General features: G+C 43.0%; 3 protein-coding genes across 3 annotated transcripts in view; all 3 read right to left on the bottom strand.

Moving 5' to 3' along the window:
• dennd2b (DENN domain containing 2B) overlaps positions 1–1,485 on the bottom strand; it is a gene marked incomplete at its 3' end in the record, with an annotated part of 33,606 nt that extends 32,121 nt beyond the window's left edge. Inside the window, exon 1 of the mRNA XM_084476384.1 lies at positions 1,390–1,485. The remainder of the gene's footprint in view (positions 1–1,389) is intronic.
• A 3,644-nt stretch (positions 1,486–5,129) lies between these two features.
• tmem9b (TMEM9 domain family, member B) lies at positions 5,130–7,538 on the bottom strand. Its single transcript, XM_084476262.1, has 5 exons — positions 7,344–7,538; positions 7,025–7,116; positions 6,802–6,910; positions 6,528–6,662; positions 5,130–6,342 (listed from the first exon to the last, which is right to left on the bottom strand). The coding sequence occupies exons 1-5, from the start codon at positions 7,413–7,415 to the stop codon at positions 6,187–6,189; spliced, it is 564 nt and encodes a 187-aa protein (XP_084332388.1). The 5' UTR covers positions 7,416–7,538; the 3' UTR covers positions 5,130–6,186.
• A 292-nt stretch (positions 7,539–7,830) lies between these two features.
• scube2 (signal peptide, CUB domain, EGF-like 2) overlaps positions 7,831–18,693 on the bottom strand; it is a 16,559-nt gene continuing 5,696 nt past the window's right edge. Inside the window, exons 10-19 of the mRNA XM_084476383.1 lie at positions 18,213–18,356; positions 17,347–17,517; positions 16,611–16,817; positions 12,744–12,917; positions 11,258–11,425; positions 10,967–11,128; positions 10,633–10,830; positions 9,857–10,009; positions 9,658–9,737; positions 7,831–9,153 (exon numbers count right to left, since the gene is read on the bottom strand). Coding sequence (XP_084332509.1) covers positions 9,007–9,153; positions 9,658–9,737; positions 9,857–10,009; positions 10,633–10,830; positions 10,967–11,128; positions 11,258–11,425; positions 12,744–12,917; positions 16,611–16,817; positions 17,347–17,517; positions 18,213–18,356 — 1,604 coding nt within the window. The 3' untranslated portion in view covers positions 7,831–9,006. The remainder of the gene's footprint in view (positions 9,154–9,657; positions 9,738–9,856; positions 10,010–10,632; positions 10,831–10,966; positions 11,129–11,257; positions 11,426–12,743; positions 12,918–16,610; positions 16,818–17,346; positions 17,518–18,212; positions 18,357–18,693) is intronic.

The following is an 18,693-nucleotide window of genomic DNA, read 5'->3' as shown; positions in this document are numbered from 1 at the left end:
ACAAGACGCATCACATGATCTCTAACCCACTCATCCACTTTAAAGTAGGCAGTATTGAAAGGAGCCATTCTGCAGTGCATGTAAAAAAAAAAAAAAACACAAAAGTCTGATTTAAGATGTGTGTTATTTGTTAATCGTGTGGGTTGCAGACGATCAGAGAGGTAAATCCCATTAGAGGACCTTAGATGGGCCAAGGTGACCACGGGTCAACAGGTCCCAATAGGTTAGGGCCCAATAGGTGGAACAACTCTTTACACCAAAATATACATGGGATCCAAAAGACATGTGGTCCTTTAAACAGAAACAATGGGAATCTAAACACTTGAATGCAAATTCAAGTGTTCACTTGCAATGACAAAGTACCACAACTTCCCTGAAAAAGTATATGCAATACAAAGCATTGTGTTGTTTTTTTAAATCAAGTTTTCTTTCCTTAGGCTTCCATTTATTGGACTCTCGCGACTGCTATATCCACAAACCTGGTCAATTGATCATAAGATTTCATATTAACCACACGGCTATACATAATAACCTTAGAGAAGTAGACAATTGCACACTAGCCTACAGGTCTACAGTAGATGTTCAGTACTGCCAACACACTCAGGTGACTATCCTATTTTGGTTCTATGGTATAGTCTTGTATAGTATTGTAGTATTGTAGTATAGTAGTATAGTATTGACAGCCGAGTCCATTGGCAAGATCAGAAAATCAATTAAAGTTTTTGATTTGACTCATGAGCATCATCAATAGCATCATTGTAGTCACATACAATTTAAGTAGTAGTATAAGTAGTAGACGAAGTAGTAGACGAAGTAGTAGAAGAATAAGTAGCAGTAGTAGTAGTAGTACTAGTAATGGTAACCTAGTAGTAGTAGTAGTAGTAGTAGTAGTTGTATTAGTAATAGTAGTATTAGTAGTAGTAGTAGTAGGAGGAGGAGGAGGAGGAGGAGGAGAAGTAGTAGTAGTAGGACTTTCTCACGATTACACAACAATTACACATTTTTCTACCGAAAAGAGTTCGGGGTTGTATTGTTATGCATTTTTTATCAATCGTGTTCAATAGTTGGTTGAGCATCGTTCACAGAGAAATGCCAGCAGCACATTAATATTCGCTACTCGCTGGCACTCTTTGTTACGCCAAGGGTACTCTGAAAAAAAAAGTTCAGCCAACCCCATTACATTGTAACAAATGTGATGACCAAATATGGTCACATTGAGTCAGTTAGACCCAAAACGCACCTTGCGAATTGTTTCTAGTAATTTTAGCACTGTCACTTTGTTACATTTCTTCTTTTCGATCATTTAAACCAGTCGAGAGGAAACGCATGTCTGACAAACGACCCTGTGGAAATCGCAATCATTAATTCAGAAAAGCAGTGGTCTTTTACCTCGTAATTTGCGCTCACGTCCATGACTGTTTTCACAATGTAATTCCCTGAGGCGCAGAATCCAGTTGTTCTTTGTTTTGGAAAACCGTTTGCCGGATACCTGCCTTTCTCAATAAACTGCGAGTCATGACTTTAAAACAAACTCGCTGCCTCGTTCCCCGGGCTGAGAGTTGAAGGCTGGACTTGTTGCTATGGTAATGGGTTGTTTGCCCCCCGCTTTTTTCTAGGATTAGGCCTCGCATTCAGGCTGCCTTGTTTATTGTCATATTGGGCCAGTGTCTCTGGGAAAGAATTATGCATATATTAACTCATGGAACAGGCAACTGCATCTGGAATGATGCATTGCAATAAAAAAACAGCAATCTCTAAAAGTTGTATTAACCCTTTACATTCATGTTCAATTGTAGACCTATTGTAAGCTAGTCAGCAAATGCAATTCATTAAATAGCGTTGCATATAGATGATGAAGCCATTTGCTGCATTCAAAACACTTTTGTAAGCAATAATAGAGAGGTACACCTTTGGCATCATAATAGATGAATCCCTTCCACCAGTGATGGCCAACTTTTGTCTTTTTGTAACTTTGACCATTATGCCATCATAAGAGATTCTCTATACCCCTCACCCATAACATTGTACTCAGTGTTCCACTGTATCTAGTCTTCTGAGACGTGTCATCATCCGAAGGTCTCGGGAACAGGGGAGTCAGAAAAACGCGGAAGCAACTCATCACAGTTTAAGCATGAAGTCTAGAGCGCTGCCACTGTATAACTATTACCTTCAGCTCTCTTCCCACTGTCTTCAAAGTACCCCTCGAGAATGCTTTCCTGACGGAGAACTTGAAGCGTCCCTGTGAAGCGTTTGGAGGGAGGGGCAGCCTGGCCATACATTTATGTTCTTATGCTTCTGTGAAGGAACGACTGGACACTGCAGTTTTTTTTTTCCCTGAAAGCAGCCGGGTGCTTTTGTTATCTGACCTTGGCACATATCTCCGTAATAAAGCGATTAGCGCCATATTCATGCTCACCGTCAAACGCACAAATCCAATGATGGCTATGAAAACATTGGCTATGAAAACACTTTACTCTGGACCTCAGTAGGTTTATGTTATTTCCTGCAACATCTGGCCCTGAGCTCTTTCACTACAGAGGTTTTGGTGTTGTAAATCTGTTTGAAGATCATTGCATGATCCTTGCATGCATATATTATGGACCTGCTAAGGTCATTCAGGCAAATGCTATAGCCTCATTGGAAATATCATGTTCTTGTTTATTAAAGAGAATAATTGCATCCGGTAAAAGTACAAAAAAATGCCATTATATCTTTTGTCAATGTTTTAATGAGAAGTTTATTCTGAAATAATGTTGAGCTAATATAAATAATAATAATATAATTCATATTTTTCAATAAAAACCAAGTAGATACAGCTAAGAATCTGGGTTGTTATTATTAAAAAGTTTGCAAAATTTTAAATTCTCCAATATTGACTTGTTTCAGGGGTTTATTTCAGTTGCCATTGTGTTGTCATTTCAGGAGTATCACAGACACGTAAACAATTCCCTTGGAGCAGTTGGTTATAAGTCAACCCGTGCTACAGTCTATAGGCCGCAGAAAGGTCTCAACCACTGCTCGTCTCATACAGACTCTTTACAGTTGATGACCCATGGAGCTACCAAATGCATGCTGGAGCATTTTCAAACACCCACCATAAGGCTGAGGAGTGGATAGCATTTCTAAACCCCTAACCCTCTATACCTGGTCTTAGTGCAAACATGCTCACATGCACACACGTACGTGCACACACGCACACACACACACACACACACACACACACACAGTAAATAGTGGCAAGTCATCATTGGATCAAATGATGATGGGCTCGCTGTGATATTTAACAACTGGATTGCTGATGCTTTTGCCATGCAAAGTTCAGTTTGCATGACTATATGGAAGTCAGTCAAACGGTTTCAAATTATTCCCAATCCCTCCATTGATTAACCCCCCAAAAAAATGTGGTTCCTTTGTTCAAAGGTTTTGTTCGATTTGTGTTTGACTCAACTTGACTACGACTTACATATACAGCATATTGTTGTCAACATCGTTTTCATTACACAGTTGACAAAGTAAATTGTACAGGGGAACCATTCCTACTCACCATTGTGGAAACAAAGCAGGCTTACACGCAGGCTACACTTGAACAAGATGTGTTAAGTTACACTGAATAGTAGGCTAAGTCACACTGAATAAAAAAACATCATGAGTTATATTGTTTATGAGTTGATTGTTGATTGAGGATAGAAAACTGATATGTCTACTCTAACCCTCTCCTCTAATAAAATAGGCCCATCTCACTTTTTTTTTGTGGGTGCAATAAAACAAATCAAAACAGTTACACCTTAACAGTTACAGTTAAGGTGTATTGGGGCGTGTTGGGTGGAGCTTGTAGCCCTATGGACTGGCATCACTCACTGGCCTCACCTCAACAAGTAGAGAATAGGATAGGTTTGTTGACATAATAATAAATCAATGTGAACATGAACGTCTGTTAAGAGGACCACAATAGGTTGCGTGAGTGAAGCGCCCCCAGTAGGTGGCCCCTACTAAATACATCAGCTTGAAGACGTTGACCGTGACTTATTTACTAAATACTACTCTTTTCAAAAGCAGACCAAATGGCAATAACTTCAAACGTGTGTGGCTATGTTGATCACATCACTTTGATTTCGTGTCTTTTAAGTGTGGTCTAAAAAAATGGAGTTTGTGCACTGGTCATTATGAATTACCCATATGCCAATTAAGCTACTAATTATTGTATTTTTATTACGAAATAGTTATCTAGCAACACTTTATGAAATACGAGACGTACCTGATTTTCTTTATTTGTAAATTTCTTCAATAATCCATTCTTATAAAGAGGCTCTGAGGCTGTCTGCCTGACTAGTCTGAAAGCTGAATTTTCTGCGCAGAAAGTTATCTTCTCTGTAACGGTATGCACCCCAAAAAAAAAGAAAAATGGACTCAACAGGAAATGATGACGGCCACTCCGTGTAAATCAGTTAGTTGCGAATAAATCACAGCTGTTACATTGTCAAATGTTGTGGCTGTTTTCCACACTCCAAACACTTTGTATCTATTGAAATCTCCAAGTTAGTAGCCTATTTGTCGATTGGAATGCAAGAAAAATAGGAACGGGAGAAAAATAAGCAAAGGGTTGGAAAAAGTCATATTGAATAATCACTAGTCGCATGAGAGGGGTACATATTACTTTTGTGTTTGTTTTCTAAATATTTGTAGTAAAAGTTATGTGAGCATCTTATTTTTTCTTTAGAATTAGGATCAAAAGGTTTAAACCTAAATAGGCTACTTTATTTTGTGAAAAAGGTAAGACATTTCCGATAGTATTCCTATGTATTCCTATGTATTCCCCCACCGTGTGTGGGGGAATACATAGGCTATATAATACATGTTTTACAAAGGATCTTTACAACATCAACATGGCATACTTTATGGGTTTAATGTAGTCTACAGTCCTGTGCAATGTAACTAGACACTGAAATCAGTAAGCAACGATGGGTTTGTTGGCAGTTACTTTCTACTAGCGCCCCCTGGTGGAATCACGTGACTTCTCCAAAATACATTGATGCAAGAAAATCTTAATGATGGGAGAAGCCCTGCGATGACCCACTAACGAAATACGACGAATCAGGATGACTAAGAAAGAATAACAATAAAGAATGACAAATATTACATTTTTATTTTATTTTAAATCAAATTGAATCACATTTTATAGTTAAAAACACTTCAATTGGTATTCCATCATTCTTTCTCATCACCCTAACATTAAGAAAAAAAAAAATAGCGGCCCTTCATAGCAGCCCAAGTAACTTTAATAAGGTTAGCCCAATACAATAAATATATATGAGAAAAGAAAACGGTTTAACACACATTACATAACATCCCGAATAGAGAAGAATTAGCACTACTACTTTTACTATGACAACACATGAATCATTGCATTTACTGCTATGTTTGAATTGGAATTATTAAGTCAATATGTGTGTAATGACAAGGTAAAGGGTGTGACACAAGGAATTAAATGTTACATTTTCCTGTGGCATGGATAAGCGATTGAAAACAATTGTAGAAAATATTTCTTACAAAACATGCATTTTCAAGTCAGGCTTATACAAACAACACTTACAAGGCGTTTGCAATTTTGCTCTACATTTTTAATGAGTCAAAACAATACCTTGGCTCCTTGGTGCTGATCAATGATGTCACTGGAAAACCCCTCTACCAAACTTTTGGTTGTCAAAAGCCATGATTGATGATCTATTCCACAAAATAGTTTACTCTTAAATTGGAAGCCATTGGCCAATTTTAGTAACAATATTTTCAATTTAATAAAGGGACCGTTCAGATACAACTGATTGGATAAGTCATGTTAGTCAATTCTGCTTACGTGAAATTGCCCCTTACATTAACGTTAACTTGGCACTTATAGGCTCGAACAATAGGCAGGGACTGGATTTTTCAATGATAGAAATGATCTATCGGGTGAATGTGAAACATGAATGGTATACAGCCTAGTCATACGCAGCCGTCACTGGATTTGTACACTGCAACACGCCAAAACCCTTCAAGAGGACATGTATCATCAGATCACACACAGGGCACAAATCTCAAATAAGAGGGTTTGTGGAAGCAGAGGGGGAAAAGGAGAGGAATAAATAAATTGTGGGGATCACAGTACGTCAGCTCCACCCTAGAACTCCTGTGGATTTTCGAGGGAGCAGTTTAACTGAGAACAACGTGGCGATCGAACACGGACTTCCTCTGCTCCTGGACCTGCCTTCTCCAGCGTTGTTGGGCATGCTCTACTTTGTTCAACACATTTGGTCGAGAGTGCGAGCGCGAAAGAACATTGTGAGCATTGGCAAAAGGCTGCTGGTCCTGAAAGCCAAAACATAAAAAAAATGGAGCAGATTAGATCGGATACAGTTACTTAAAGTGACCACGTGATCACTCAACTGTCATAACCCCTTTAACTCCTAAATTATAGACAGCACCGTCTACTTTAGAAAAGGTAGAGCTTCAGCAAAAACCCGACATAAGAACACAACAACAGCGACCCTTACCCCAACATCGTCATCATTTTGGATGAGCTGGGAATGCCCAAACAGACGTCTTTTCAGCATGGGCTCCAGTAGGGTCAGGTACACCATGTACAGAAGCAGCAGGCCAAGGATCGACAAGTACATTATAATTGTAACCTGAGAATCGAGGGAGATTAATAATTAGTTCATACCACAGTAGCAAGTTAATTATTTACACATCACCGCACCCAATAATGGTTGCTGCTAGAGACCCCTTAATGGACATCCCAGTCTCGCACACATCCGATATGCTTACTTTGATGGTTCCCGAGCTCCTCTCTTCATATTTACACTCACAGCGTAAACAATAAGCCTCCACGTCCTTCCCGTCCACCGGCATGGGTTCGACCACATGAAGACAGTTGCTGGAAAATATGGGATAGGATGCAGTAAAAAAAAAAAGGAAAAGGAAAAGGGGATAGTGTAGCCATATAGTCAGCCATTAAATGTAGATGTTGATGTTGATAAGCACAACTTACCAATCTTTAAGGGACACATTTTGCTTGTAAATCTGTCCTTCGATGTCTCTGTAGGGCGGGCAGATGCATTTACAGCGAATGTCCTCCGAGTTCTGCAGAACCAACACAAAGTGTCACGTTAGTGCGTTCTCCAATGAGCCATTGCAATGCACTGCACTGCGATCGGTGTCCAGTATAGTACAGTACATCTTACTATTTGGGGGCCACATGGATCCCCTGACATGACACAATAGTTTATATGAACACATTTTAATCAAAAAGGGTAACCATTACTCACTAAGAATTCGCTTAACTAGCTAGCCCGGGCTACACTCCTTACCTTCGCACCCGCAAATGTCAGCAGAAGAAAACCAACCACAGACACAACCTCCAACGTGGCGAATGACTTCATTGTCTTTTAAGTGGGAAACACCGCTGTTGTGGAACAATAACAAGCTGCGGCTTGATTCTTGTGGTCTAAAATATTCCGCATTCACTGTTTCGATCTGTCGTCTAGCCGAGCACAACAGCCCAGCTTCCGCTCAGCTGACTGGCGTCTTCCGGTTTGTGGTTTCAGTGACGTCATCTATTGATGTTTTTTTTTGCAGGGGTCAATATTAAATATATAGATGGAATATATAAATAAATATAATATAAATATATAATAATAATATAATATAAATATAATATACATTTTTGTATGGGCCAATCTCAACACTAAATAAATCGCATTATGTGGTCGAATAAAATACTTTTGACAATTGAATGTACTAACTAATAAATCACACAACGCAGTTTACCATTTTATTTACAAACGTTAGATGTACAAAGACACTGTACTAAGACAATAAAGAAATTATATTTTTTACAAAACGTAACTTTCATATGAAATCATTCATGCCTAGGACTACTATTTGAATTTATGAAGCTCTATATATCTATTAATATCACTCCCAACTCATTTGACATTCAAATATGATTTGTTTTGTCTTTGGTTGCTGGTTCATATTCAAATGTTAATAGGTTGTCCTCCTGAGAGATGCTTTCTTTATGTTTCCCTACAGCCTAAGAAGAGCCACAATAGATATACATTGATAATTGACAGAATACAGTGGATTACAGTGGCCGCCAAAATATAAACATGAACGTGAAGCACCAATACATTGGAAAGTGTCAATACTATATGTGTCGCAAATGTAGTCGCTACCCAACAATACATTAACATTTAATCTAAAACTTTTTACATCATATACAATTTTTTTTGGAGTATAAATGCTTTTGTGGTGACACTACATACTGTACATTGTAGTGCTATATCGTTCGGAAAAGAAAACAAATATCTTTTTGTGATAAATGCGTTTCCTGTACCTATCAACTTTTTGTCAACACTAATTGCAAAACATACAGTAGTGTACAAGTCGGTTATAGCTAAATATACACTCATTGGATGATATCTTATCTAGGTACCATTAATGAGTGTGCTATGTCATGTATTAGTAACATTCTCTTAATGTTGTGTTTTGAATATTCAGCACATTAACACATTGAAACACCCATCCGATCCCACTAATATAAAAATAAGACTTTATACAAATCTTTTAACACAAATGTTAACACAATCATACAAGAGCAGATGTCTCTTCCTTTAAATCCCTAGAGCTATACCCAACATCATTTTTGTAAGGCTTTTTAAAACACATTAAAAAAAAAAAATACATATGACATTGTGAAGTGTCTGAGGCTACCCATGTGCTCGTGGTCTGTAGCATAATGAAAGATACCAATCTATCCTTTCAAACAGCATTTAAAAAAATATATAGAGCTTGTGTACTTTCTCCTTTGGGTGAGTACAGTCTACTTTAGTATTGGTCATGTGAAAGTAGTATAGCAAGTAAAGCACATTTGTTTTAATTGCTCAGTAAGTTGAAAGGTTATGTGGCCAGTGTCTAATAAAAATATGTAAAGAACTATTCACAAATCCACTGGCTAAAGTTCACCTTAATCTAAGGGCGTAAAAATCTCAGGACTTTAGAACGGAGGAACCTGATGAATGACTTGGGGAACATTTCCCGGGACTCTTGGGCTGTGTAGTTGAAAAAGTTCTGTGGATGGGCCAAAACATCAAACAACGCCTTCATGAGTTTCTTGTCCTGTGGAGAAAATGTATGTCAAGAAGTCAAAACACTAGTGAGTACCACTTAACACCACCAGAGGGAGTCCAACACACACTGCATGGTTTTATACACGGTGTTATAAAATATCAAATACATCATAATGAAAGTAACATGCTTTTTATGCAATTTAAATTAATCGGTGAACTTGCACACAGCAAGCCCCCCTGCATGGCTTATCCACATTTCTGAAACATCTCTGAAAGCATAAAACGCTTGGTAATACAGCTTGGCAGAATGTACGTTTTGGTGGTGGGTGGGTGGGTGGGGGGGGGCAATATTCACCCCGAAACAGAAAACAATAATTTCCGTAAATATAGGTTTGGCTACTGTGTATACATTTAAAAAGGAGCTATATGTAATGCTTCATTCTGCTTTGAAATTTGCATTCCTGGTTGGAACGTCTGTTTTGGGCCCATATGATTCATTGTTGTCGGAGTTGACCCCCCCCCCTGCCAAGGTTAGAATTGACATACACCATACCTTGAGAATTTCCTGGTGATTTTCTGAAGCATATAATCTTCCATCTCTGACTATATCTTCGATTAACTCCTGGTAGTCCTCTGCAACAAAGAAAGCACACACAAAGGAAATGCCTGAACATTCTTGAAGTCCTTTGCATAACCCCAACAGAGAAACAACATGTATACACCACATTTCACCCATGCCCACGTCCTCTCACCATCATACGTCACGTATGGGACCTGGAAGCCTTTGCCACTGTTTCCCTCATTGGACTTAAACTGAATCCATAGTCTCTTGGAGCGGGACGTGAACGCAATGGGCCGCTCGTACGTCTGACAGGTTTCGTAGGTTGTCACAGAGTTGGAGAGAGCTGGAAAATCAGGACACACACACACACACATGAGATGAGACTGATGTGTTCATCGTATTTAGTCATTTGGAGGAGTCGGATCCAAAGTGACAGTCAATGTAGAAAATAAGTTATCAAGAGGCAGGTACATGGGGGTAAAGCATCTTAAAGAGCCAGTGAACCCACTGTTTCAGATGGAATACGTACACTATGAGATAAAAAAAGAAAATGAGTTATAAGAAAGAAGGGGGGTGTTTTATCCCCATGGTTACAACTTTTTGATACTTTCTTAGTACTGTTGTTGTGTATAAGCGTTATAATAAGCAATAGCCTAACCCTCACTTAGACGTAGACATTAAATACATGGCTGGTTTTGTGTTCACTGGCTCTTTAAGTAAGCAGCAGACAACTACAGGTAGGCTGGAACATCGGGGACGGAACCCCAAACCTTTGGGCGGGGAGTTGCGGCAACAACTGAAATCAACTTTTAAAACGCGCTCTAAAATATTTTAACCCAATGTGCAGCATCTCATTGTCATTTGGACATTCAAAAAAATAAAAAATAAAAGATTTATGACTCTAGTCTTTCCCAGCATTTGGCAAAATCCTGGCTAAGCAAATGTTTTTTTGGAATGAAGACTCACAGCTTTTTCTCATAACCAGATAGTCTCCGCACTCGTCCTCAATGGGCAGGAAGATCTCGGGGACCACGATGAGGATCCTGCGTTTGGGCGGCGGGTTGATGGTCCAGGTGCACTCCACGTTGGCCGGGTAGTTCCCTGGGTAGTTGGGCGACTCGATGTAGCCGCTGAAATCGCCCAGCTCTCCGCCACAGTGCCGGTCTGTGGAGTCACGACACCGCGTTAATCGACGGCCGATCAATCACCCGGAGCAGGTGACTCGCTCGGCAGAGTTATGTCAGAAGAGGAGTTGCGTGCGAACGCTTGCGTACGCTCCGAAAACAGCTCGGCAACGTACTTTTACACTGCATGATGTTGGTGGAGCCGTCAAAGTCCGTGGTGGTGTTTCCGGGGCAAGCTGTGCAGTAGTTTTGCCCAAACTCCACTTGGTATGTGCCCGTGGGACAGCGGATGCAACGGTGTGTGCTCGTGTTGTAGTAATGTCCTGGGGAGCACTGGACTGTGGGAGACAAACACGGTTAACCCCGGATCACAAAAAGGGTGCGACGTCTGCACGTGGGCAGAAGAGGGCAGTGCAGTTCCTTTTGTCAGGACCCTCGGGGAAACCGAAACTGGAAAAAATCCTCACCTTTGGTCTCACACTGCTGGAAGGACACAGCAGAGGGCTGCTTGGTGACCAGGTTCCCCCCGCAAAGAAAACAAGAGGTACGCCCGACTTCTGGTTGGTAGGATCCCAGAGGGCAAGACACGCAGGGGACGAAGCCGTCGTGAGAATAGTGACCCTCCGCACACTGACCTGCACACACACACGCACGCACGCACACACACACCGCAACTTGCCGTTAAACATTGTTCAACCCTTCGATGAAACGTGAGTAAGAAGAGGGTTTTGATGAAAAAATAGGAACTGGAATGCATTTCACTTTCACATTAAGTCAAAACAATTACAAAAAACAATTGTAGTACTGTTACACTGAAAGAATATATAGAATTATATCATTATATAGCTTTGTGTCATCGTGTCATTGTGTCATAGTGTCATCAAAAGTCCATCTTAGTTCACTGAAATACATAACAGAAAAGAAATCCCCATTCACATCTTTGGACAGCGCATATGATTACACGTTGCAGGTTCTGCAAAAGATGAAGAAACACGCTCATGCTACGGATACCATCTAAAGCAGAGGCGTATACATTCTGGATACGAGAGGTCCTTTTTTTTTTTCGCCTGGGGAGAAAGTTCACCGCTTTGTGGTTCTGATAGGAGCTTTTAGGGGAAACTAAAGTTAAACGTAACAAGATTGATATTATGCCCTTCTACCTTCTCGTGGGTAAACTGCTGTTATGCGAGACTTTAAGAAACGGGTTGCTGTTGGGAGTCTGCTGATAATGATTCTTGTTTAGTCTGTGGGTGAGAAAAGCCAGAGATGGGATCTGGGACAGAGCCACAAAGTGACTGCGATAACAGCTACATAACATGGTGGCTCATTTTTCTTTTCATTCAGAACCAAGAACAGACCAGTGAGCCTTTTGAATTCAAATTCATCTTCAACAATCTAAGCTGCAGCTCTTTTGACTTTGCACAAAGCAGAACATCTGCCAGTAAGATTATCATCAAGCCAGCGGCTCATCCTGCGTGATTTATTCATTCATAACAGGAAGCATTTAAAAATAGACGCCCATATTAAGATATGAAAAAATCTCTAATCCAAGATAAATCACACTTTTGTTTTCAACAACAAAAGTTGTTTTTTTCTGAAACCACAATCGAGAACGGAACTATTTATGTTCTTCGTAGTGATCAAAGCTGAGGTACACCCACATCTTCACTGCACACACACACTGCCCAAAGAGACTACTGCTCTAGTCGTGGACCTAGATGTCTCAGAAGAAGAATCTCACTGGTGCACCATGCGTCGTCGCGCTACAACACCGAGACGCGCCCGCTTCTATCTTGTAACTTTCCTGTCGCTCTTCAATCAACAGCCGTCTCATTTCTGTTGCTGTTCACCAAAAATACGCATTCAATAAAAAAGTCTGCTTGGTCTGGCTGAAGCACGGCGGTGTTGAGTGGTGGTGGTGGTGGTGGTGCAAAGAGTGTGTGCGTCCCCTACCTCCACACTCGGAGATGTTACGAGCCCCGACCACCTTGGAGGCGTCCGCTCTCCCCTCGGGCCCGGGACAGAGCTCGCAGGACATCTGCCCCTCCTCGTCCTGATAGGTTCCAGCTGCACACAGGACGCACCTCCCCTGGTCCCCGTCGTAGAAGGTCCCCACCGAGCAGCTCACTGAGGGAGACGGGTGGGGAGGGAGGGACGCACGTTATTGCTGTGACATATCAAAGCCTGAGATCAGAATAAATATCAATCGGGGTGGGGGGGGTGGGGGTTGGGGATGGATGTGGGGGGTGCTTGTGAAGTTTTTTGTTTTTTTTAAAGACCATAATCCATGCCCTCTAATTACATGAATGCATCTATTTTTCTGTCACTCGCAAATCTTTGAGAGTCTTTGCAGGGAGAGAGAAGAAGCAGGGGGACCAAAACACCAGTCGCCCCCAAAACAAAGGAAACCACAGACATGGAGGAACCATGAGTGCAAGACCCTCATTAAAGTGTGTTTGTTTATGGCTTCCATGTTATTCATCACGGCTCCGCCGTTTCAGCCGCGTTGCATAGAAGTGGTAGAACTAAGTATATAGTAATGATAATCACATTTAAAGGATTATCACGTTTTTTGAAAAGAGCTTGTCTGTAACTCGAGTTGAGTAACTCAATGGTAAGGCTCAGTAAGGTACAGGGGTCCAGTAAAAAGCAATACTCCCCCAACGCATTTAATATTTTCAGAAAAACTATAGCTTTCATATATATATATATATATATATATAGGCTGTATATCTATAAATATATGCTTGTTTTCACAGACCTTGTAGCGTCTTTAACACTGGCATGCAGCACTGGGGTGAAGACGTTACAGAACCGTTGCAAATCAACCTGATACAGCTCAACACAAACAGGGCCAGCGAGTTCCCCCCACAGCCTTTGTGCCACACATCAAACAGCCTTAATACTTAATAAAACATGGCTGTGCACCGGGGGGGGGGAAGCTCTTAATACCATTATAGGCACCCTCACCTAGAACTGAAGGCAGACGCAGAAGCGAATCAAAGAGAACGCTTGCCTCTTATCCATCCCAACGTCATAAGAATTGATTAAAGGGATGAGCAGCGTTTTGCTTTGGTTTCTGTCATCTACAGTTGCGTGCCTGTAATTAATTTTTTGGAACCATTATGCCTGTCTGGTGGTGTGAGGAACTCGGGGCTCAGAAGCCGTTTGCTAGTCTCACACCAGAACAAATTGTCTGTGTCCTCCTCACGTCTTTAGTCCAGAAATGTGCCTCAGTGGTAGCCTTTAAGAAGCGCCTCTCTCCGTAGAAAAACCACTATTTATAAAGAGCTTGACACACAAAAGCTTGAACATAGATCCATTATATGCGGCTCAGCAAATTGTAAGATTTCCCTTGAAGGAAAAAGGAGAATGTAATTCTCTCAAGAGCAGTTCATTTTTTGCAGCCCATTGTTTACGCTGAAAGCCCATGTGGAGCCACCGTTGCATTGTCCTCTAACAGCTTTTATTTGACGGGAGGGAAGGGAGTGAGAGGAGAGAGTGAGAGTGAGAGAAGAAGAAGAAAACCTTGAAGCCTTTCAAATGCAAAGAGTCGCTTCTATAGAGTCCTCGAATTGATGGCCCCCAAAAAGAGGTTTAAAAGACCTTTCACCTCTATTCAAGCCCCCAAGTCTTTGCCTACTTGATGACATAGGAAAACACTGCGGTATCACAGTGGTAAGGAGCTGAACCCAATAAAAGGGGTCAGGTTTCTCAATCCCCCCCCCCCCCTTTCTGCTCGGACCAATCGCTTCGTGCGTCCATCAAGCAGGGGCCCAAACAGCTGATGCTAATTGATTCCCATGGTGTAGGCTGAAGTCAATTCTCTTTAACAGTTTAGTGGCCCGGGGGTCATGCAGAGTGGCTCTGCCCAGGGGGGAGAGGAGAGAGGGATGGGGGGGGGGGGGGGGGGGGGGGCGTGGGCACTGCACTCAAACTGCCATCTTGAATCAACAGCACTTCCTAAACATCTCCTGTGTAAAAACAAACATTAAAAAATATATATATATCCCGGCAACAAACAATTCCAGTGCAGGAAGTGGATACGTTAAATACAAATGCTCTGACGACTCTTCCTATACGGCCCTAAAGCTGTGCTCACTTCAAAATAACCCAAACATTTTAAAACATGTTTGTAAGACTAAGAACTTAATGAAACGCATGCACGTAGCTTGCATATTCAGAAAAAGATTCTACTTCGAGAATGTTATAGATGGCTCCGAGCCTTACAACATCGAGTCAGCGAGGAGCGAGGAGGATTTAAAAAGAGTCCTCATAAGAAAGAAATGTGTAACAGAGGTGATGTTGTTTTGGTGTTCGTGTGACGGCTTTAGACTACGCTGCTATGCAGCGAGAACGAGCCCCAATAGGGTTTACAATGGAGCGGGCAAACTGAAAGGAACTAAACTGCACTGCAAGCTAAGCCAGAGAGGGAGGTGGGGGGGGGGGGTGAAGGGGGAAGAAAATATAGCTCCTTTAAAGAGCAGGGGGCTTTAGAATGCCTTTCAGCCCCCGTTCCAAACTACATGTCTGCACCCCATGTCAGATAGACTGCTTAACGTTGACCCAAAAGCGCGGGAAGACCTGAGTGACAAACAATGAAATACCCGACGGGAACCTGACTTTACGTCATCGGTTTATGGTGCAAAAATATCATTTTCTTTCAATGTCCATGTACATACATTGTAGTGATTGACTTAAAAACCGGATGCCATAGTGTTGACTATGAAATGTCTCTCAAGTCTTCCCAAAACAACAGCGTCCTGCTCAGGCCTGCTCATCAGTGGGCTTACCACTTGCAGAGTGGCTGCCCTCACTGTTTGGCATCAGAAGGAAAAGAGCCACACTAAAGTCACGTGGACATTGTTTGTTAATCTTGATCTATTCTGCAACAACTGTAAACATATTAGGTTTTCGATCAAGACTGTCTACACGTTCAGGATGTTGCGCTATTAATATGTAGTATTACAGGAAATACTTACTTAAATAATTTTGGTCATACTAATACTAGCATTACATATGTATTAATATCATAATGTTATGAATGCATAAACAAATATTCAATAAAAGGGAATAGGGTTAGGGTTAGGGTTATGAGGACTTGTCTGAGGTAAAAAAAAATAATTAAAAAGACAATTATACAACGTACACAAATAAAACATGCACACACAAGTCTTTATTTGCTGGTATCGACAGAGTACCGTTAAAACCAAAATACACACAGTCCCATTATTAGGCGTCGTAAATAAAACGCATCCAGAGGGCTCAGTGGCTAAGCGGCAGAAAGCCTCACACTGCCAGTTACAGTCGGAGACTGCAGGGAGATGCTGGAAGAGCTCTCGTGTTGGAAGCAGCAACAACAGCCTCTCTGTTTGCCTCTGCAAACCTACCCCCCATCCCCCCCCCCCCCCGTCCCCTGTAACCAGCTCATTACACCATGTCTGCACACCAAATATGGAAGTCATCTGGCCAACACCTGCTCAGATCCAATCATTAAACCAACTTGTCTAAATATACCTCCCTGGCATGGAGTGTTTTACCCACCTTAAAGTTAAAAAAAAAAACCACACTCTGCTTTGACTCCTGATTCATTGTTCCTCGAAGCTTTTGTGTTACACGAGAGGGCCGACGCGGCGGAACCACCAAAATAAGTGTCCGCTGCTCAGTAGAAGAAGAAAAAAAAAAAAAAAAGGGCAAGCACTAAAAAAAAAAAAAAAAAAAAAAAAAAAAGGCAGCGTCAGCACCGCCGTCACTCCTGCGTCGCTGGCAGGGAGTTGTACAGTCGCAGCTCGACGTTAGAATAAATAACTGTTTACTAACCGCATCTCCTGCCCACCAGCACCTGCCCGGCCGCGCAGTGCTCCAGCAGGTCCACGGGCTGCAGCAGGCTCTTGGAGAGCTCGTAGTCGGAGCCGGCGAAGTGGATGTGGAACTGTTCCCGGTTGATGGACTTTCTCAGGGTGCGGATGGTCTTCCTCAGTCGCTTCTCCGAGCGCCGGCGCACACACGCCAGGTCGCAGCTCTCTGCTGAGGGAACAAGTTCACACCGTTCACACCGGCGGGGGGGTGGGGGGGGGCGGGGTGGTTGGGGGGAGGTGGGGGGGGGTAGGGGGGGTGGGAGGTGGGGGGGGTGGGTACACATGCTTACCTCCCCGCTCATAATGAAGACGGCCACCGCGTCACAGACCACCGAGAGAGCACACCCAAAGCACCGATTGACGTACGTAACACGAGACACAAAAACAACGGCAACCACCGCCCCCCCCCCCCCCCCCTTTTTTTTTTTTTTTCCCCCGAATCCACCGCCCCCCCCCATCCTACACCCGCGGCTATAGAACCACTGCACCCCGGGTCAAAACAGGAGATACTTCAACTGCTTAGGTTCACGTAAGTAACAGAGGAGAGTCAGAGGAAGAAGACCGAAAAGAGCAGAAAGATATAGCCCAAGAGAGAGAGGGGGTGTGTGTTAGGGTCGCATGCAACCAGTCAGTCAGTCAGTCAGTCAGGCGGGCGGGCGGGCGGGCGGGCGGGCAGGCAGCGCAGCAGAGAGACCAACCTGTTACCTCCTCTAGGTTCACATCCAGCTCAAACTGAGCCGTGATTGAGGAGCCCTCCTCCTCCCCCGCCCGCCGGCCGTTCCGATGGCGCTGCGGTCTCCTGCCGGCCGACGAGCAGTGCAGGCTCACGTAGCTGAACTGGACGTTCTCCGTGAAGAGGGACCCGCTGTCTGTGCACACGGGAGAGGGGCGTGTATCACCGTACACACGCACACACACACACAAACATACACACACACACACACACACACACACACAGTCCAACATTCACACAACCACACATACAACCGTGTTTAAAATAAACCACCGATAGGAGGATTAAACAATAGGGATAATGCAAATCGTTGGCAAAGATGGACCCTGAATAAAACTAAACTTAGCACGAGAAGTAAGGAAATTTGCTTTTTTGGCAATGAATCTTATACCGTTGGAAAGCCTGCATAGTTCCCTTTCAAATGGTGCCCCGTTTGGAAGGAACGTGCACTTGTGGGACGAGCAGCAGAGCTGAGTATGTGGGTTGCGCCCATGAAAAAATTTGCCAAATCTTCTCTGCCAACGCCAAACGGCTTATTCTGCCGTTGACTCGTTTGGTGTTTGGTGGATTGGACGATTGAAGTTTGAAGAAACAAGACATATTGGCAATTTAACGATTCATTCATTTCACAAACAAGGAGCCTCAGTAGCGTGTGGGAGAACCAATACACAGCCACAGCAGCCTGGCACCGCCTCCTCATGCCGGTCACCAGCCTGGTCACACGTTGCTGTGGGATGGCATCCCATTCTTCAACCGGCATTTGTCACAAGTCAGCCAACGTGGTTGCGTTGGTCACTCTGGCACGAACAGCACGAACCAAGCTGATCCCACGAGTGTTCAACGGGGTTGAGGTCAGGGACTGCAAAGCAGGCCATTCCATCCTCTGCACGCCCACATTCTGGAGGTCGTCTCTGATGAACCCCGCGCTGTGGGGGGCGAGCGTCGTCATCTTGGAGGACAGAGTTCGGTCCCAGACTGTGGAGGTATGGGATTGCCACTGGTCTCATGCAGAATCTCGTCTCCAAGCCTCGTTTTTTTCCAGTGAGGGAGATGCCGCCCCGCACCATCACACCGCCTCCACCAAAAGAGAAAGTTATTCTATCGGTGCAGCAATCAGCATAGCGTTCTCCGCGTCTTCTCCACACTTTGACCCTACGATCCAACGGCCGTTGGCAGAATCTGGACTCGTTTACTGAACATAACGTTCCTCCATGCATGTTCAGGTTCCAGTGCACGTGTTGCCGACACCAGCGCAAACGGGCCTGACGGTGAAGTGCAGTCATGGCAGGACTCCTGGCAGCCCTATGAGACC

This window comes from Micromesistius poutassou (genome assembly GCF_964030765.1).
Source record: "Micromesistius poutassou genome assembly, chromosome: 12".
Lineage (NCBI taxonomy): Eukaryota > Metazoa > Chordata > Actinopteri > Gadiformes > Gadidae > Micromesistius > Micromesistius poutassou.
Note: the sequence above shows the minus strand (reverse complement) of the source record. Positions and strands in the feature narration are given on the sequence as shown.